This window comes from Rhea pennata, chromosome 22 (genome assembly GCF_028389875.1).
Source record: "Rhea pennata isolate bPtePen1 chromosome 22, bPtePen1.pri, whole genome shotgun sequence".
Classification (NCBI taxonomy): Eukaryota; Metazoa; Chordata; class Aves; order Rheiformes; family Rheidae; genus Rhea; species Rhea pennata.
The window spans coordinates 334,911-356,188 of NC_084684.1; the positions used below are offsets into that span (position 1 = coordinate 334,911).

General features: G+C 43.3%; 1 protein-coding gene across 4 annotated transcripts in view; it reads left to right on the plus strand.

The window, feature by feature from the left end:
- SPEN (spen family transcriptional repressor) overlaps positions 1 to 21,055 on the plus strand; it is a 72,786-nt gene extending 51,731 nt beyond the window's left edge. For 2 of the 4 annotated variants that reach the window (XM_062593622.1, XM_062593624.1), the window contains 9 exons: positions 476 to 601; positions 1,204 to 1,317; positions 2,507 to 2,620; positions 4,379 to 4,479; positions 7,700 to 15,641; positions 16,304 to 16,708; positions 17,712 to 17,906; positions 18,509 to 18,667; positions 19,872 to 21,055. In XM_062593622.1, coding sequence (XP_062449606.1) covers positions 476 to 601; positions 1,204 to 1,317; positions 2,507 to 2,620; positions 4,379 to 4,479; positions 7,700 to 15,641; positions 16,304 to 16,708; positions 17,712 to 17,906; positions 18,509 to 18,667; positions 19,872 to 20,003 — 9,288 coding nt within the window. In that variant the 3' untranslated portion in view covers positions 20,004 to 21,055. The remainder of the gene's footprint in view (positions 1 to 475; positions 602 to 1,203; positions 1,318 to 2,506; positions 2,621 to 4,378; positions 4,480 to 7,699; positions 15,642 to 16,303; positions 16,709 to 17,711; positions 17,907 to 18,508; positions 18,668 to 19,871) is intronic. The other 2 variants (XM_062593625.1, XM_062593623.1) reach the window with 2 other exon arrangements.
- The last annotated feature ends 223 nt before the right edge of the window (positions 21,056 to 21,278 follow it).

Here is a 21,278-nt window from a genome sequence, read left to right on the forward strand (position 1 = left end):
TGTTCCTAGGAACAGGATGGATCAAGCTTATTTGGAAAAGAAACCCTGCTTTGTTCTTGGCTTAGAAATGAGGATTGATTTGAAGCAGGTTGTTTTCTCTTGCGCCATTGCAAGTGAAAATTCATCTATAGTTCTTTGGTTCCAATTTTTCTCGACATAATATTAACAAACCAAAGCTACTGTTTGTTGATCAGATCAAACTTTGTTCTGTAGGGTTGAGTTTTAAATCTGTGTCATGAAGAGCTTTCCCCACATCAGTAAGAATTTAGCTTTACCACTTGAATGAGATATAGCAGAACAGTGAGTTTTTTAGCTATAAACTAATGTTTAAATTCTCTCTGAAGAAAAACAGTGCTTACTGTGGCATGGGCTCTAAAAGAAGTCTCTTTAGTCTCTTGTGATCTGATTTACATTGCTGAATGTCCTCCTTGGCCTGTGGCTAGCTGCTGATTTGTTTTCTGTTTTTTTTTTCCAGGATATTGACATTAAGAAGGTGAATGGTGTTCCTCAGTATGCATTCCTGCAGTACTGTGATATTGCAAGTGTGTGTAAGGCAATTAAGAAGATGGATGGGGAATATCTTGGAAATAACCGGCTCAAGGTAAAGAAATCCTCCTGTGAACCGTATCCTTCTCCTTGTTAATTTTGCCTACGGTCTCATAGATTTTTTTGCCTCAGATTAGATCGTGGAAGTGAGATTTTTTTTTCTAATGCGTTATGCTGTAGGTCAGATCAGAGAGTGATGATTTCAACCACCACTGTAATTAGGATGAATTGGCATTTTTGTTGGCTGTCTGAGCAAGGAGGCCAAGGATTGGATAGACTTGGAGACTGACATTCTCTGGCCTGTAAAGGTAGCCCTTGAAGGTCTGCGTTGGGTGAGGCACTGCTGGGAAGCTCTGCTGTTATTGATGAGAAACGGAGGCTGTCAGTCCCCAGAGCTGTCAATCTGTCACCTTCCAGAAACATTCAAATCGAGCACAAAACAAATGTTGTCAAACATTATATTCATTTAAGTATGCAGATTTTTTTTATTATTAATTGCTATTTGATTTTTGTTTTGCTTGCACCTGTGTGAGATGCTGATTATAGAAAATCTGTACAAATTACTGGCTTTCTTCAAGTAACTCTTAGGCGCGCTCTGTTCCGTTAGTTTAACACTTGTGAATTGTACTGATGGAAGTTTTGCCCTTTTGTGTTCAGCTGGGTTTTGGAAAGAGCATGCCTACAAACTGCGTGTGGTTAGATGGTCTTTCTACAAACGTTACGGATCAGTATTTAACTCGACATTTCTGCCGATACGGGCCTGTGGTAAAGGTAGGTGGGAGGCTTTGGTGTGTGGTTTGAAGTTGTTACTGTCTTCCTTTCTTTACATCCTGTCCTTTCAACCCCAACTGTCCAGGGCTTTATAGCTCATATAGAGAAATTCTCTCTGGGGTGTAAATTGGCCTACAGGGATCTGTAGCTTCGCATCCTATTATTCCAATATATAGAGTAGTTGCTTCTGGTTTCTGGAAAACAAGTATTTTGAATGAGCCGAGATAATGAATTTTGGAACCCGTTTGTCGCTTTTGTGCAGTGCAGTCTCTCCCCACAAATTTTCTTTAGGATGCTAACTTTGTAGGAGCAGCAGTCTAATTATGTGGTTGTACTTATGCATGCTAACTACATAATTAGACGTAACTGTATTTTTTCACAGGACCCCTAAATGACTTTTTAAAAGCAGAGAGAATAGTCATGTTACCAAATGTGCATCTAAGAAAAGGGTTGTGCAACATACCCATATTATACAGTGGAAGTACGTTAACTGTATGTAGCCAAGTCCCACTGCACGTAGGTATTAAGAGATTTACAGATTTATGCACATGCTTAAAGCTAAGCATGTGAGTTGTCCTGTGTATTTCTGTTGGACATTGATGTGCTTAAAGTTAAGCAATGTGTGTAAATCTTTGCAGGATCAGGGTCTTGCCTCCATAAGGATTTTTGTGGGTTTGTGTTGCAGCTTTGACATTCTTTACTGTAATTGTTGTTGCCTGAACAATAAGCTTCTGTTGCTAAAGGAAGCTAATATTTGTAAACTGAGCATTTAGCAACTGACTTGTGGTACTGCAGACTGTGATAATAAAACTGTTTCCATTTTGTGATTAAATGTTCCCTTTACCTTTTTTCCCCCCCTAAGACCTATTGGAAATTTTTCAAAAAAAAAGAAAAAAAAAAGTAAAGTACAAAACTGAGTCACCAAAGAAAAAAATAAAAGTAAAATACAGAAAAACAAAATAAAGGCATAATATACCTCAAGCCACAATATCCACAATTCAAAGCAGTCCCGTGTCCTTTTATTGTCTCTTCATTAAATTATGCCTCATCAGAAAAGCCTGGAAATTTACCTTGCTAAAATTATTTTCTTACTGGTATCCTCATGACTTAGGATTTTGTTGGGACTGACATTAAGTCCTGTGGATGAGGCTCTTATTTGGTTTTTGTTTTGTTTTTTTGTTTTTTACAGGTGGTGTTTGACCGCTTAAAAGGCATGGCCCTGGTTCTCTACAATGAGATTGAATATGCACAAGCAGCTGTAAAAGAGACCAAGGGGAGGAAAATCGGTGGGAATAAAATTAAGGTGTGCAGAATGACCTCCAAAAAAAGAAACAAATTGTATTTAGGCCTTACCCCTTTAATGCTGGCATTTGCAGACTGCCAGGCGAAAGGAACACTTAGTGGGACATGCACGTCCCGGATCTTTAAGGCTGAAAACTTTTTTTTTTTATATATATATATATACTCGGCTTATCAAGATGTTAGGGTATCTTGAACTGTTACTTATAAAGCCTTTTCCAGTATTCTGCCATTTGTTTCACTGAACTTGTCTCTCTAAGCTCCTGAGTGTTGGTGTCCGTGTAATTACCTTGTTTACCCAAATCCAAGCTAAAGTTGAGTGCCTCTGTTTTTACGGTAGGAAAAAAGAAATCTGCAGGTTCACTTGGCTGTTACTGTGGGATAACAGATCGCTGCGTTTCAGCTGCTCTATGCTGATGCTCAGCTCTTTTACCTGCGTAACGCCAAGGTGATCTGCGGCGGCTTTGCCCTCCGCAGCAGGACAGGATCCCGCGTGCCTTCAAGAAGGAGCCTACACGCGGTTGTTGTGGAGTAGCTGGCGTGTGGCAGCCTGAACATACACATAGCTTGTGTGCCGTTTCTTCCTTGTAACAGATAACAATTAATTAAAAATACCACTTGGGGAGGGAAAAAAAAATAAAAAGAAGGTATTTTATCCTAGAACAACGCTTAAGCATTTACAGAATCATCTTGGATTTGGGTGAATGTGGCAATATACCTGTTATGACTGTCCCATCAGTTCCACTAACTGGGGACTTGAGGTATCTGCCAGCCCTCTGAGTTACCTTCCTCCTCCTCTTTTCTTCTCTCCTAAAGAGTGGGTAATGATTTCAAGCATGATCTCTCCTCTAGTGTATTAACCTAGCAACTTCATGCCCATTGTGGTTAGGAGTTAAATATGCTGTCATTTCCAAGCGTGGTGGTTGAATAGAAGTAGCCTTTATATGGAATAAAACTTAAAGCTGTTGAGAAAAGTTTCTGTATCTTGTGTTTGCGGGTCTTACTACTTAGTGACTTTGGGATAAACAACACTGTAATGTGTGCATGTCTCTTCTCCATTGCTGTGGTTATACAAATGATTAGGCTGATTTAAAAAAGGGATAAAATGTGAAAAAAAATAAAGTATTATTTGGAATACACATTGATAAATCCATTCTAATCCTTAATTCCTGGCATCAGCTATGCCATTAGCTTCTTAATATTGTCACACTTGGCTAGAAAACAGCAAATCTTAGAGCAGCTAGAATAAGGAGCTGCAATTCAGGACACTTGGTTCTTTTCCCATTTCAGCCGTCACCTTGCTCATGTAACCCCAGGCAAACGATGCTGAGTCTGAACTGGATTAATAACACTGACCTGCGTATAGTGCTGTGTTGAGACAGAAGGCACTTTATAACCGTAACTGGAGTAGCAGTATTAAACACATCAATACCATCGTAATATGTATTTTGCCTGCTGGTTTACTGGACAGAAGCTTTTCATGTGCCTCTTGTCTTGCAACTAAAACAAGAGATCCCAATAAGAAGGCAGTTAGGTAGTTTCGTACACATTTACTGAGCTTAGCAGCACATTTAAAAGAGAAAGATCTTTGTTCCTGGGGAGGTGAACACCAACCCTGAGAGGTGCTTAACTTGTTTTTGCTAAATTGCATCATCCCTCATTTTCTATTCTGTTCCCATCTTCAGCTTCTGCATTAGACAATGAACTGTTGTCAAAATGGGATGTTTCTTTCACTGAACATGATTTATCCTTTATTTTTCAGGTGGATTTTGCAAACCGAGAAAGTCAGTTGGCATTTTATCATTCCATGGAGAAAACGGGTCAGGATATCAGAGACTTTTATGAAATGCTGGCAGAAAGAAGGCATGTGTCTAATATCTTTATTCCATTCTCTTACTTTTCCAGCGTCATCTTGAATGTAATTAAATTTTCTTCAGGCCATAATTATTAAGCAAGCACTTGTTTTTGTTCCTGTCAACTTTGCCCTTCTTTTTAAAGCTTCCTTAAGTCTCTCTTTGAGTTCAGTGTAAGAGCTTTTAGTGGTCATCTTCCCCAACTTTGTATTAAAGATAAATGCCCTTTTATATTAACAGCATTTTTCGCATATTTTGGTGTCTTTAACTTCGACCTTTTCAAAAAAAATTTTTAAATACATTTAAGTGACCAGATTTAAACTGTGCAGATTAATGCATATGGTAGAACACATATCTGAATTATTGTCAGTCACTAAAATTCATATTCAAGTGGAGATTTGGGCTATCTGCGTATCTATATAATTTAGTAACCAGTTCATGTGTTGGGCCACTTGGATGTAGTTGTGAGTCATTCATCATTTCTTAAGAATACAAAGAATAATTTTATCTGTAATGCCTCCCCATATCTTCAAATAATGTATATATTAGCACACTACATATATGTTATGACAAGCTGCTACCACTACTATTCTATGGAGCTGAAGGTAAAATTCAGTCTTTTGCCTATCAGTTCTCAACAGACTAGTTTGTTAGCTCGATAAGATAATAAAGTCTGAGTGAAGTTGCAATTTCTTTTGCTATTTGACTTGAAAAATGTATTTTATGAAGATTTCCTTCTACAGCGTCTGTCATGCTAGTGTCCAGCTGTTGCTCATGGGCTGCAAAAGCAGTGTGTTCCCCCTGGATGGGTCACTTAGCTCTGTAGACCCGAGTTGAATGCAGCCTTGCACAGAATTACTTAGGATTTTGCTCCTTTTTTTCCCCTCCAATGGCTGAGTAAAGCAACAGTGTTTTCTCTATTAATGACTGTGACAGAGGCTGAAAGTGAAGCATTTTCTTTTTGTGTGGGTGCATTTTTATTGCCTTTAGAGACTGGTTAGAATGTTAGGGCTCCACTCTGCCTATGAATAAGCCCAGTGTGACGCTAGCTGTACCTGTGTGCTAGATAAGTTCCCTGGTTTTTAGCACAAAATAGGTTGGAATAACATACATGTGCAACTGCCAGATTTCAAGAGAAAGAGGGTTTGGAAATTGGGATTTGCATAATGGAAATAAATCTGTGCATTCCCTAGTCCTTGCCAAATGTTGTGATGTGCCAGCAAGCAGTCAGTAATAATTTCCTGTGAACTATACCAAATTCAGAAAAAATAACTGCATTCATCAGATGTCTTTTAATGCACAGAAAGTCAGCTGGGCTTGTTTCGCTGTGAAATATTTCTGACTTGAACACTGATTTTCTAGAACAAGATGATACTTGGGTACATGTTAGTCTTGTTTTTTCTGCCATTTTCACATAATCATTGCTAGATACTTAGGAGTAATGAATCATGGAATAGTAGAGCAGCCTCTGCTGTGGCTCTTGTAATTCTGCATCTTCTAGGCCTCTTCCAAGCTTGTTCCAGCAGTTCAGGGTCCTTAGCAATGATGCTAAGAGCAACCGCACTAGGCAGGTTCTCGTAGGTTGTGGTTTTACTCAGCCTAAATAGCACTCAAAAGAAAATAAACATTATAATTATTTTTTTAAACTTCTAAAAATGCATTGACGTTGTGTAGTAATGTCGTCAGGTTGATACAGTATGAATTTTAGATCTTTATAAAACCAGAGGAAATGCTGTGCATCCTTTCTGAAAATCCATAAAAATGCTTTTTTGCAGTGAACTAAACCAGGTTGTGTCATCTTTAACCCTGAATATGCTGTTGTGAATTCCAGGATATCCAGTTCTGCACATTCTCTAGGCTGTGAATATACAAATGAGATTTCTTGAGTGGGAGGCTGGAATATCTTTCTGAGAAGTTAAATTTTGCAATGTCACACCCGCTCAAAGCTGCTTGGGGTTTTGCAGTGGTACTCACAGCCCTGAAGAAGCTTTGGGGGCAGAGTGCAGATGGAGCAATACGAGATGCATGATAAAAGACCATTTAGTGTGTGAGCCTCTTAACAGTTCATAAATTATTTAGTTGAGGGGCTGCTTGCATGTGTGGAGCAGCCATTCTCTCCTTTCTTTCTGTTTGCAAATTGTTATTAAATACAAAAAGTGCATTTTGGTTCTTTTTTTTTTTTTTGAATTTGTTGATAAACAGAAAAGTTAACAAGCATAGCAAATCCCTTTTTAGCTATCTACCCACAGCCACTTTTCATAATATTCCACTTTGCTTGCAGAAAGAGATTTTTGTCTTCTGTGCTAAGCTCTATGTTTCTTTGTTTTTGTTCTTATATTCGTACAATGCAGAAGCTGTGAGCTTCTAGCATAAAATGTAAATTGTGAAGTTAATCTAAGTAGGTGAAATAGAGTGTTCAAAACATTGTCTAATGGTGGAGAATTGGAGCAGCAGCTATGTGCTTCAAGAGTATGAAAATTACCACCCTTATATTCTCCTCTTCCCAAAAGAAAAAACACACTTTGCGATATAAATGGCATATTCTTGCAGTTTTGAGGTCTTGAGATACTTATGTTAATTGCTTGACTTATTTTGCTACACACTTCCCATGAATGCACCTGCTCTCATAAACAACCAGATTTTTGTTGACTTGGCTTGGGAATAGGCAATGTCAGCATATCACATGCAGTGAAAAGAGCCAATTTTGAAATTAAATGATCACTTGAAGGGCTTAGGAGTTAAAATAAATAAATAAATAAATCCTGTTACCACTTCATTGCTTAGTAATGGAAAGGTTCTAACTTCAATTTTCTATTTTCTTCATGTTTCCAGAGGTAGGTAGAGACTGTCTCAGTAGTAGCAGCTTCTTGAGATAGGGTGTTTTTCACATCTGCATAACAGACTGTGTGTGGGTGCCGATGCACACTAATGCAGCATTTGAATTTGGCAAAAAAAGAAGCAGTAAGGCTTGTTTAAAAAATACTCAGCAAAGCTGTCACTAACAAAATGACCAATTAACTTCATACAGTGTTTGAAGCTAACAGAGCATTTAATCCACTGTGCACTGATTCGTTGTTATTAAATCTCTCTATGCAGCTGTGTATAGTTGCCCTGATATGCATATAAAGAAATTATCATAAAACAATTCCCCTACATAGAAGAGAATTTTGTAATGCAGTACGTTGGTTGAGAAGGAAAACTAATCGCTCTGTTGTTCTTATTTTTGGCAGAGATGAAAGAAGAGGATCTTATGAATATGCCCCTGATCGTACTTACTATGAGACTGTTAGGACTCCGGGGACGTATCCTGAGGATCCTCGGCGAGAATACCCAGCTCGAGGCAGAGAATTTTATGCAGAATGGGATCCCTACCAAGGAGACTACTATGACCCACGATACTACGATGACCCACGTGAATACAGGGATTACAGAGGCGATCCGTATGAGCAAGACATAAGGGAGTACAGTTACAGGCAACGGGAGAGAGAGAGGGAGAGAGAACGGTTTGAAACCGATCGGGACAGAGATCACGAAAGGCGACCGATTGAACGTAGTCAAAGCCCAACTCACTCCCGGCGTCCACAGAGTCCTGGAGCGTCTCCCTCGCAATCAGAAAGGCTGCAGAGTGATTCTGAGAGGAGGATCTACAGCAGGTCATCAGATCGTAGTGGAAGCTGCAGCTCTCTGTCTCCTCCTCGATACGATAAGCTTGACAAAGCCCGTGTAGAGCGTTACACTAAAAATGAGAAAACAGAGAAAGAGCGTGCTTTTGACCAAGAGAGAGTTGACAAAGACAAACGTTTGGTGAGAAAGGAAAAGCCAGAAAAACTAGAAAAGGATAAAGTTGATAAGCAAAAACGAAAAGCAAAAATCCATTCACCCAGTTCTCAGTCTTCAGAAACAGATCAAGAGAATGAGAGAGAGCCCAGTCCTGAAAAATTAAAGGGCAATAGTAAACAGAGTAAAGAGAGAGGTGACAAAGAAGGGACAGCTAAAAACCGCCTAGAACTCATGCCCTGTGTAGTGTTGACTCGAGTAAAAGAAAAGGAAGGAAAAGTTATTGATCAACCTGTTTTGGAGAAACTGAGAGCAAAGCTTGATAATGACACTATGAAGTCTCCACTTCTTGAACAAAAAACACAGACATCTCAGGCTGAGCAAACAACAAAGTCTGATCAGTCTAAACTGGAACCTGTCAGAACTAAGGTACAAAAAGAGAAAGCCCTTGCCAGTCACGTAGAAGTGGTAGATAAGGAGGGAAAACTGAAACCCAAAAAGCACTTGAAGACAGAGCAAACTTCTGAGGGGGCAAACGCGGTAGATTTAGACAAATTGGAGGCTCGTAAAAGACGTTTTGCTGATGCAAACTTGAAGCCTGACAGGCAAAAACTGGAAGTAAAAAGAAGCAGCCAGGATGAGGAAGATGCACGCACGGTTTTGAAAAAACAACCTGATGCAACAGCTTCATCTAGAGAAGCTACAATGTTAAGGGAAGGAGAGTTAGAAAGAAAACCCCTGAGGAAAGAGATGCTTAAAAGGGAATCTAAAAAACTCAAACTGGAAAGACTTATTCCTGTTACTAGTCCCAAAGAGATTCAGGAGACTCTTAATGTTGGTGGGATCGGCTCGCGTCCCACTCCAGATCTGCAGGCTAGGCTAACTGACACAGCTGATGAACCAGTGGAAATCCAAGAACTCCCTTCTAAAAAAACGAATCCAGTAAAACCCCAGCATAAACAAATACAGCTACTAGATGACCAAGGAACAGAGAGGGAGGACACAAGGAAGAATTACTCTGGTCTTCCTGAAGACACATCTGACCATAAAATTAGCCAAGAGAAACCTCAGTCAACTGACACAGAGGAGAAAATTGGCATTGACATTGACCACACACAAAGCTACAGAAAACAAATGGAGCAAAGCCGTAGATTAAAACAGCAGCTGGAAATGGAGATTGCAAAGTCGGAGAAGTTTGGCAGTCCAAAGAAAGATGTAGATGAATATGAAAGACGGAGCTTGGTCCATGAGGTGGGAAAACCTCCACAGGATGTCACTGATGACTCTCCACCCAGTAAAAGGAAAAAGACTGACCAATTTGACTTCGAAATTAGCACTAAAAGAGAAAGAAACTACAGGAGTTCTCGTCAGGTGAGTGAAGATTCTGAAAGGACGTCCTGTTCCCCTAGTATCAGACCCTTTCCTTTTCATGAGGATGATGACACGCTAGATTCTCCGAGGCTAATGCCACTAAAGGAAACCAAAGAGTCACCTAAAATAGAAGAAAAGGGTCTTTCATACTCCAATATGACTGTGAGGGAGGAGTCTCTGAAATTTAATCCTTATGATTCCAGCAGAAGGGAGCAGATGGCAGAAATGGCTAAAATAAAACTATCTGTACTGAGTTCTGAAGATGACCCAAATAGATGGGAAGCACAAGTGAAACAGGAGCCTGGTAGAGTAGATATTAGCTTTCCAAGCAGCATTGTTAAAAGAGACAGCATACGAAAACGGTCCGTACGAGATCTGGAACCAGGGGAGGTGCCTTCAGATTCTGATGAAGATGGTGAAAACAAGTCCCATTCTCCTAAAGCCTCATCTTTATTAGAGAGTTCCAGATTATCTTTTTTATTAAGGGACAGAGAAGAGAAGTTACGTGAAAGAGAGGAAAGACTGTCAACTTCTTTAGAAAGAAACAAATTCTACTCTTTTGCATTGGACAAGACAATCACACCAGACACAAAGGCCTTGCTTGAAAGAGCGAAATCTCTCTCTTCCTCTCGAGAAGAAAACTGGTCTTTCCTAGATTGGGATTCAAGATTTGCTAGTTTTAGAAATAATAAAGACAAAGAGAAAGTTGACTCAGCTCCAAGACCTATTCCATCTTGGTATATGAAAAAGAAAAAAATTAGGACTGATTCAGAAGGTGGAAAACTGGATGATAAGAAAGAAGATCATAAAGAAGAGGAACAAGAGAGACAAGAACTGTTTGCTTCTCGTTTTTTGCATAGTTCAATCTTTGAACAGGACTCTAAGCGCTTGCAGCATTTAGAGAGAAAAGATGATGATCTTGACTTCATTTCTGGTAGATTGTATGGGAGACAGCCTTCCTCTGATGGGACTAACAGCGCATCTGATTTGGTGCAAGAACCAGTTGTTCTTTTCCACAGTAGATTTATTGAACTAACACGAATGCAGCAAAAAGAAAAGGAGAAAGATCAAAAACCAAAAGAAGTGGAAAAACAGGAAGACAAAGAAAATCGGCCGAAGACACCAGAAACAGTTCCTGATAATAAAGAATCAGAACATAAAACTTCCTCAGTAGTGGGCCCCTCTTCAGTCACTGTCATACCGCAGGAACCAGCACCGATGGCTTCTGAGAAGACAGCAAATGAAAAACTAGTAGTGGACACAGCTTCTGTAAAAGAAGAAAAGCCATCTGAACCTGTTTCTGCAGCAGAAGAACCAAAACCTGTTCCTGAAATTGCTGCTTCTGCCAAAATTGAACCACCTGAGCAAACTGAAGCCCCACCAGTTGTAGAAGTTAATAAAGAAGTTGTTCCTGCCACTCTGGCATCAGAAGAAGACACTGTGTCAACAGAGCATCCTTCATACTTGGATACAAAACCTCCTACTCCAGGAACATCATTTTCCCAAGCAGACAACAGTGTAGATCCAGAATCTGAAGGTGCCCAGTTGATTCCACCTCCTCCTAAACTCATTCAAAAGTCGGATGAGGTTACTGAACCTAAAGAAGAAAATCCTCCACCTTCTGCCAACACTGATGCTAATGCAAGTCAAAAGGTAGAGGTGGCTGCTGAGGTCCTACCTGCAGTTTCTGACAATGATATGGAAGTTGAACCTCCAGTTGTTGTAAAAGATAAAAAGTCTTACAAGAGTAAACGCTCAAAGACTCCTGTCCAGTCAGCTGCAGCTAATGTCACAGAAAAGCCTGTCACGAGGAAAAGCGAAAGAATTGACCGTGAAAAACTCAAAAGATCAAGCTCTCCTCGTGGGGAAACACAGAAACTTTCAGAATTGAAAGCAGAAGCAGAGAAAGTTTCAAGGAATGCTGCTAAATCCCCTAGTTCTGCTGCAGAGCCAGAAAACATGGAGCCAAGCTTGCCAATAGGCCGAACGAGGCGCAGAAATGTAAGATCTGTTTATGCCACCACAGGAGACAATGAAGGCCCATCTCCAGTCAAGGACTCCGTGGAGGTCACGAGATCTACCAGGAAGAGAGGAGAAAAGGAACCTCAGGAAACAGTGACAACCGTTCCTACTACACCAAGAAGAGGAAGACCTCCAAAAACACGCCGTAAGCCAGAGGAAGACATCTCTCCAGTAAAGACAGAACCAGTACAAGAGCCTGAGGAGACTGAAACTAAAGAAGCTGTGGAAACTCCTAAGCCTACTGAGGGATGGAGGTCTCCTAGATCCCAGAAACTGACACACGGTCATTCATCAGCTGCTACTAGCCAACAGGGGAAGAAAGGGAAAAACGAACCAAAAGCTGATACCTCGGTAGAATCTGAAGATGCTGCTGAAAGAGCTGGTCAGGAATCTAGTGGAAGTGAAAACAGCACTAAAGCAAAAGCAGCCGACAAAGAGCCAGCCGCAAGTGAACAGAAACGTGATAAGAAAGAACTTGATGCAGAGAAAAGCCAACTAGAAATCCCCACAGTTGAGATCATTGAGAAAAAGCCAGCACCAGAAAAGATTACAAAATCCAAAAGGGGAAGGTATAAAAATACCAAAACTGTTGTAGATAAAGCATCCTTGTGTCTAAAAAATGTAGAAATACGCCTCAACGTTGATGAAGTCAAGGGTGCCTTGCGGCCGAGTGAAGAAGAGTCAGAGCCTGTGGCAGTGTCACCGGCAAAAATCAAAAGCCCACAGAAAGAGGACATCTTGCCACCCCATTTTGTTAAGAATGAGGTAGACGATTCATTCCAAGAAGCAGAAAAAGAAGTGCTGCGGGAACCAAAGCAGTCCCCAGAAGCTGCCCAGTTAGCAAAACAGATTGAACTCGAACAGGCTGTGGAGAATATTGCAAAACTCACTGAAACTCCCCCAGCAATTACTACCTACAAAGAGCCAACAGCAGATGTGTCTGAAGTTCGTCAGGAGGAGGAAGGTGATAAACCTGCACATCAGGCTAGTGAAACAGAACTGGCAGCAGCTATTGGCTCCATCATCAATGATATTTCTGGGGAGACAGAAAGCTTTCCTGCTCCCCCAAGTTATCCTGCTGAATCGGAAGCAGAAATCCCTGCAGAACCTTTGGTATTACCATCGCCTCGAGAGGAAATGGAGCCAGAAACCGATCAGGCGGTCAACAACATCTTGGAAACAGAAGCTGCTGTCGAACCCACGGTGCAGCCAGTTGCTGGCTCTGCCCCATCCGCTGTAGAGGTGGAGAGCAAGGAAGCGGAAGTCAGCTTCAGTGAATCTTCAAATTCAGCACAAGAAACTGAAACCTTACAGGAAGCTGAAGTTGCTCGGAAGGAAAAGGGCCGTCAGAAGACCTCTCGGCAGAGACGTAAAAGGAGCACAGGCAGAAAAGGCGACACTGCTGAAGTCAATGCGTTTGAGCCAGAGAGGGTACAGAGCAAGTCCCCCCCTGTCAGTGAAGTAAAGGCAAAACCTGAAGAAACTTTGAAGGAAGAAAAGCAGACTAAGACCTCTGCTCAGGTGTCTGCGGAGCCAAATGCTTCCGATGCCAGTAAGGCTGCAACCACTGATGTCGTCACTGCGCATGAAGCTGTCGTTGAGAGCAGCCCATCTCCAAAAGCACCACCACCAGCTCCTTTGGACCTGGCTGCCCCGCCAGTTCCTGTTGATGATGGCAGTCAGACGGGGTTCAAGATACGGTCACCTATAGAGAACGCACCCATCACACCACCGAGTGCTCCAAATACAGCTGTTCCTGCAGTTCCTTCAGCAACCACAGCCAAGTTGCCCACCCCAGTGCCAGCTGGGGTCGTTCCCCTTCATTCCAGTGCTGCCAAGGTACCAGAATGGATCGTAAGGCACGAGGAACCGCGTGCCCGTTCCACACCACCGCCTGCTCTCCCACCAGATACGAAAGCTTCAGATATCGATACAAATTCAAGCACTTTGAGGAAGATACTCATGGAGCCAAAGTACGTCTCAGCAACGAGCATAACTTCTACACACGTGACGACAACACATGCTGAGCCAGTGAGCGCTCCTCGTTTGGAGGAGGCACCTCTCCACCCTGCGGTAGAGGCCATAAAACCAGTTTCAGAAGAGAAGCCAGCGGTTCCTGTCACTAATGCTTTGGACCCACCAGTGGCAGAAGCACCAGTGTTCAGCGAGAAGGAAAAGATAAGTACCGTCATTGCTCCAAAAGCTACTTCTGTTATAAGCAGAATGCCCCACAGTGTTGATCTGGAGGAGGCTCCGAGGATCACCTTAGTGAAGCAAACTCCCCAAACCCAGACCTGTCTTGTTAATGCTCCCTCGCCAAAATTTAAGCAGAGGTCAAGCACAAACGATAACAGTAGGTTTCATCCGGGATCTATGTCTATTATTGAAGATAGGCCTGTAGAGACTGGGTCCAGTCCAGGACTGCGGGTAAATACGTCAGAAGGTGTAGTGCTTTTGAGTTACTCAGGACAGAAGACAGAAGGACCGCAGCGAATTAGTGCAAAGATCAGTCAGATTCCCCCAGCCAGTGCTGTTGACATTGAGTTTCAGCAGTCTGTATCCAAGTCTCAGATTAAACAAGAACCTATTACACCATCTCAGCCAACGCCGAAAGGCTCTCAGACTTCCACGGGCTATGGGACTGTTTCCACCCATTCTTCTTTGGTACTAGGCACACCACCTTACAATACATCACCCGTGATCTCCTCCATTAAACAAGAGCGTGCAACCTTGGAGAAATCGGAGTCAGCCCACCTTGCTGTCCAGACTCCATCATCTCAGCCTGGGCCTGGTAAAGTCCTCTCACAGACTGTAAACACTCCACCTGTACTTGTTCACAACCAGATGGTTGTGAACAAAAAACTGCCCGATCCAGCTGCTCTGAAAGTGGAGACCAAGCCCCTGCAACCATCCAGCTTGAGTCCTGGAGTCAGTCCGCATCACCCATCCCTGTCTGGGAAAATACATTCAGAAGCAAACCACGTCAGCTCAGGGCCCAGCACCCCAACCGACCGGGCTCTTTCACACTTGGGGGTCACGAAACAGGAGCCTCATTCTCCACGTACAAGTGGACATTCGCCGTCACCGTTCCCACGGGCTTGTCATCCTGGCAGTACGTCATCTCCGGCTTTATCAAGCAGTACCCCAGTCATGCTGGCACCGGGAATTCCTGTGCCTCAGTACATATCCAGCATGCATCCGGAGCAATCTGTTATCATGCCCCCTCACAGCGTAACGCAGACTGTATCCCTGGGCCATCTGTCCCAAGGTGAAGTGAGAATGAACACCCCTCCTCTCTCTGGTATTCCTTATGGCATACGCCCAGAAACGCTCCACTCCCCCAGAACAGCTCTGCAACCTCAGATAGAAATTAAACCTCAGCGATCCAGCACACCTCAGCCTGCTCCAATAAGAGACATAGTCATGCCGCCTCTGTCTTCTCAGCATCCTCCCGAAGAGGAGATGCACTACCACCACACCGCTGTGTGTAGAGGCCCAGCCCCAGTCCAGTCCGATGTATTAGTGATGCAACCAGATTATCGGATGCATCCTACGGGCATCAGGCTCGACCAGTACAATGTCCCTCGAGACGTGCGGATGATCATGCACCCCCATATGGCAGCGGTGGGCGAGCATCACTCCGAAACGAGACAATCCCGAACACCAGAAGGGGCAGTGAAAACTCCCCCCGTGAGCAAGACTCCGCAGCCTGGAAAAGAGACGCCAAAATCCTCCGAAGGCAAAATGGCGCACTCTCCTCACAGCGAGCCCCGGCTCCTCAGCGTCCCTTCCAGCAGCCAGCTTCCTGGACTGCCTTTGACGCAGCCGGTGGTGGTACCTCATGGAGTACAGATCATGCACCCTGCGGGGAGCTCCTTTCATGATTATAGATCTGTGTATGGTGACATGAGGAATTACCATACAGCTGCACAGCTTGGGCATCCTCAATTCCCCGGTGCGTCGCCAATCGGGCTGCCTTCCCGCAGCATGACCCCGTCTCAGGTGAGAAACAAAACAGTTTCTTCTCTTTTTACCTGAAATCTCGAGTGCTCTGAGCTAATTGCAACCCCAGTGTGGTTCTGTGTGACCACAGGAGCTGAGGTTAGCTTGTGGTTAGGGTCCCCAAAGTTTATTTAAGGTCACAACTGAAAGCACTAAAGCAGTTATTTTTGTTTAGGAAATGTGGATTGAACACTGTTTGGCATTAGCAGGAAGAGAATGAAGAAACCCTTCTTGTTAGTAGTTCTACGACTCGAAGGTGTGAAGGTCATGCACAAGTTTCTAGGCATTGAGATGTTTCGAGGGGGAGAATTCTCAGCCTTGAGATAGCACGTGGGTCCGACAGCCTGGAAAAGCTTCCTTGGATGGACACAGTGGTTAAGGATGGCCTTGTGGGTTGGGGCAGTGGAGCAGGATTCAGGAGATGTGGTTTCAGTGCTTGGGTGCAGGAGAGACTGCCGGGGTGACCTTGGAAAGAGAGGCTTAGTCTGGGCATCTCTGCAACAAGGCTGGCTGTGAGTGGTGATGTGGAGCAGCATTAAAATGACTCTGCCAGCAGGCACTAGAAATCTCACCGTTTCTTGGCAGTCTTGTCATTGTGTGAACAAGTTCTTACGTGCATGTGGCCTAAAATCTTTCTTTTCTCCCCACTGTCTGCTTCCTAGAGTCTCCCGGAGAGCGAACACTCGCACGCCAGCCAGCCAGTACGCAGCAAGACTCCTCAGATTTCCCAGGACCCCAAAGGCCCACCAGCAGCAGGGCCTGAACAGAGTCACCACCCTACTGTAAACAGGCACACAGCGCAGATAGACCCTCACGTCCACCTTCAGAGGGCACAAGCGGACACTGGCCAGACCTCCTACCCGTCGCCTGTCGCCATTTCAATAAAACAGGAGCTTCCATCACCGCACCAACCTCAGGCGGTTCCCAAGCAGTCTCTGTTTATCCCGACGACATCGGGTGCCGGGGCCCTGCCCCTGAATAGACCTGAGCCCCAGTCTGCTCTAAAACAAGATCCATCTCCTCATCCTGTTTCGCAGAGACCTGTGGATATGGTTCAGCTTCTGACAGTAAGTGTTGCTCTGTCTTCTTCCCTCTCCAGGAAGCTGTATACGCTTCTTGTGTCTGGGGAGAGGAAAATCAGCTTCTACTAAGCTCCTCTCATTTGCGGCAACAAAATATAATGTCTCTTGCATCGAATGCTTCAGATCTGGAGAACGTGATCATCTACTTTCTGGGCTGTTTCTCTCCCTGGTGAATTCTTGGCCATGTTCACATTTACATGGCATTTACTAGAGTCTCGTGATAGCACACTGTTAGCACCAGAGCAAAAGGAGTACGAGCAGCCCGTGTTTCTCTCATTATTCTTTCAAACAACCTGCAGACTAAGGCAGGCAGTGCTGCATCATTTTTACAGTCAGCTGTTCTTGGAAAGGTTTTCTTCACAGGCAAGATAGAGTGGTGGTTTATTTAATTTTAAAAAAAGAAAAAAAACTCAACCTCCTCCAGGCTTAGATCCTATGACTGAGGTCGATAGAGAGGAGGGAGATGGCTGAGGCACAGGCATGTCTGTTCGAGCACTGACCAGGAATCGAGAGCTGTGTTCAGTGCCAAGTATTTCCTGCGTAACCTTGAGCAGCTCTCCTGGTCCTGCTGTTTCTCAGTTCTCCATTTGTAAAACAGAAAATAACATTTGGTGACAGCCCTGCTCTGCCTCGCACTGTGTGGGAGGCTGACATCATTTGCGAAAGATTGGGAAGTGCTCAGATGCTACAACAAAGGGAGCCACCCAAGTATCTTAGCCAGCTGGAAGAAAAATACTGAAATACTGATTTAGCAGGGCCTAACCCAAGCCTGGACTGGCGCGTACAAATGATGATAAGATGTTACATGTGTACTGAGCGCTTAAAACAAAGCAGTGATATCATAATTGCCTGTAAAAGTATCAGAAGCAAACGAACAGCTCAGATAGGATTTCTTTCAAAATTAAGATCCCCCTGGAACAGATGGAAGCGCTGCTTCTAAGTTCTTTTTGCTCATTTGCATTAAGATTTCTTCTCCCTCTGCTTTCAGAAATACCCAATTGTGTGGCAGGGCCTTTTGGCACTAAAAAACGACACAGCTGCAGTTCAGCTCCACTTCGTCTCTGGTAATAACGTGTTGGCGCACCGGTCCCTGCCCGCGCCGGAAGGAGGACCTCCGCTAAGAATTGCTCAGCGCATGCGACTAGAGGCTTCACAACTGGAGGGCGTAGCACGCAGAATGATGGTAAGGGTGGCAGCAGTGTCAGGGTATGGGTCAGGCAACGTATTTGGGAAGAGCTGGTGTCTAGGTGCCAAAAGCTCGTCTGCTTTTCTCACCTACGTATCATTGGTGTAACAGACCCGCCCCGCTTTTCCCACAAACTTTGCTTCACTCTGTTCTTATTATGTGATTCTTATTACATTGGGATTCCGGAAATAGTATTGGAGATGTCAAGTGTGTTTCCTTTCACATCTGGGCCAAGCGTAGAAGTGAAGTGTGTGTTCCTCTGCATTCAGGTGACAGAAGAGGGAATGTCAGAGTTGGGAAACCATACTTTTGAAGTCTCCTGTCCCCTAGCCATGGAACAAACTCCTGCCAGCTCTAACAGGTCTAAGACACATGGAAAGTGGACGGTCGAAGGCTGTGGAAACCAGATATTTTCAGTCCTCTTCGCCCCCTTCTAGGCCAGCTGAGATTTCAGTGTGCATCTTTCATAACGCCCTCAGTTGCTTCGAAGGAGTTCAAAGAGAGGATTTTCCAGTGAGGGCTTAAAGATAATGAATGTATGTCAGGAATAGGCCTGTTCCAAGCAAACATTTGACTTAATTACTGTATTTTCTTTCCAGGTGGAGAGCGATTACTGCCTATTACTGGCCTTGCCTTGTGGACGAGACCAGGAAGATGTAGTGAATCAGACTGAGTCACTTAAGGCAGCATTCATCAGCTACCTGCAGGCTAAACAAGCTGCAGGAATCATCAACGTTCCCAACCCTGGCTCTAATCAGGTATTGGCAAGGAAGCTGTGAAACTTTGTAGATAAAAAAAAAAAAAATGAAGTTGTATGTTGACCATGGAACCTAAGGCCCTCCACCCCCAAGGCTTTGCTCAGGATAGTCGTTAAGGTGCACATGTGTATCCTTGAAACAAAACGCTAGCATTTACCATGCCAGTTTGTTACATCGCTAGTGAAAACCGTGGTGCAGGATACCTGTATAATGTGTGAAGGGGAACTGCAAAGCCAAGAAACGCTCAAAACTATTTTGTTCTTTACAGCCCTAAGTCTTTGGTTGAAAGGAAACAAAAAAATCCAGCTCTTTTTCTGTGTTGGAAGTAGAGTCCTTACTTGCCCTGGTTTCTTCCTCACATGATATCCTGTTTTTTCCAGAACACCTGATGGTTTTTTTTTTTTTTTGTCCTTTGTTGCATAAAAACAAAATGTTTGGGTTTGGTAATTCTGAGTATTTATTCCAGATGTGTTTCTCCATTGACTTAAATTTAATCTGTTACCCTGGGTAAACAGTCCCTCAGAATGAGTGGTCAGCCCTCAGAGCAGCCACTGGAAGCTCCCACTTGAAACAATGGGAATTTTTCTGTGTTTTGTGATAAAATCAGTCAGCTATTGTGTTTCTGGTGTGGAAAAATTCCCCATCTTGGGAACCACATCTGTACTGCTGCTGGATTTTTTTTTTTCGCGCAAGCATGCCGTTTTACAAGCATTCTGAAGCAAAGAAACAAAACATGTTACCATCCAAATGTCCATTTTAAATGCTTTAAGCCAGCATGGCTGCTGCATGTCTCCTTAAGGTAAACCGTAACTTCCCTCCTTTTTTAAAAAAACTCTTTAAAGACTGAAAAGATTCTCATTCCTTGCTCTGTCAAGTAGTCGCTTTGATAGAGTCATGGGAGTCCTTTACAGTTCTTGCAAAGACCTCCCAGCAGAGAGGGGGAAAGCGGAGGCTGCCCTTTTTCCACGGCTTTCAGTTAAATTTTAACAACTCTGAAAGATTGCGGTGGAGCGTTCGGTCCGGGCGCATGTCAAGCCTGAGCTCGCTGCTCACCTGCCGATTAGGGTGGTGTTTAGCCTTTTGGGTCTTGCCGCAAGGCTAGCAGCATTGCCCAGGTCAGCACTCGGATGCCTCTGGGCAAACGGAGAGCGGAAAGGTTCCCAAATTTATCTTTGGTTCTTTTTTTTTTCTCTCTCCTTCGCAGCCTGCCTACGTTCTGCAGATATTCCCACCCTGTGAATTCTCTGAAAGCCACCTGTCCCGTCTAGCCCCAGACCTCCTAGCCAGCATCTCGAACATCTCTCCTCACCTTATGATTGTCATCGCGTCGGTATGAGCTGTTTACTGGTTACTGACTTTTCCAAGGCCCTGCAGCAAAAAAAAATATATTAAAAAAAATAAATAAAAAATAAATAAAAACAGAGAGAAAGTAATGAAACAAGAAAATGCTGCCAGACTACCAGCCTCCTGCCCTAACAGGCCTCGATCAAACTGTTGCTGGGTAGTGGTTCTGCTACCTTGTATGTTTACATATTGCTTTAGCTTATGGACAACTGATGCACTCAACAGGCGGACTGGTATTGGGTTTCTGTGCCTCCTTTTAGGGAAAATAAAGGATGGCTATTTTTTTTAACAAAAAAAAAATAAATAAAAAAGAACCTGAACTGCCTTTGCACTAAATTAGTGACTCGGACCTTTGCACAGTTGGAGACATGCTGTGACGTTATGGATGTCTTGACACACATTAACATGCGTTGTGGACTAAACGCAGGACCTGGGAACTTCTGCTGAAATTTGTGGGTCAAGGATCATTTCACACATTATCTTTTTTGTTGGTTTTTTTTTTTCTTTTTTTTTTTTTTTTTTCTGGATGTGAACCTTCCTCTCCTCCACTTACCCCTGCTGCAGCCATCTTCTCTTCATCTGGGATGTACAGTTTACACTGAAAAAAAAACAAAACAAAACAAAAGGGAGAGCTATTTTCCTTCCTGGTGGGATATGCAGAACTCAGTGGGTGTGTGTATATATAAATATATATATAATATATATAAATATATATAATACTGACTTTAAAAAAAATCAAATCCCCACAACATACATTTTTTTTTAATCTGTGCCAAAAATGTGTTTTCAGAGAAAATCTTATTTTCATACTCAGACTTTGTATTGTCACTCATTTGTAAGTGCGCTTCATTTAAACATTACCTTCCCCTCCCTCATCTCACAATATGTGGAAGTGTTATACACTTGTACAAAAAGGACTTTTTACCCTCCTCCTCTCCTCCTCACCTTTTCCCTAACACTTATTAATTTATGGAACTGTTTTCTCAGCGCAGTTTTGTTTTGTGTGTCCATTGGATTACAAACTTTATTAAAAAATACAAAACACGTTGCGGCCGGATGTGATCCATCGCTCGCTCCGCGGGAAGGGGGGGGAGAAGGAAAGGCGATTTAGGACTTCACACCTGCAAGTTTGGGCTGGTCCCGGTGAGCTACGTCCCCGGCAGCGGGTGCTCGCTCATTCCCAGGCAACTGTACGGAGGAGCCATTAACAAATGCGTCGGCAAAAACTCATCTTGTTTAAAAGGGCAAGAAAGAAGAAAAAAAAAAC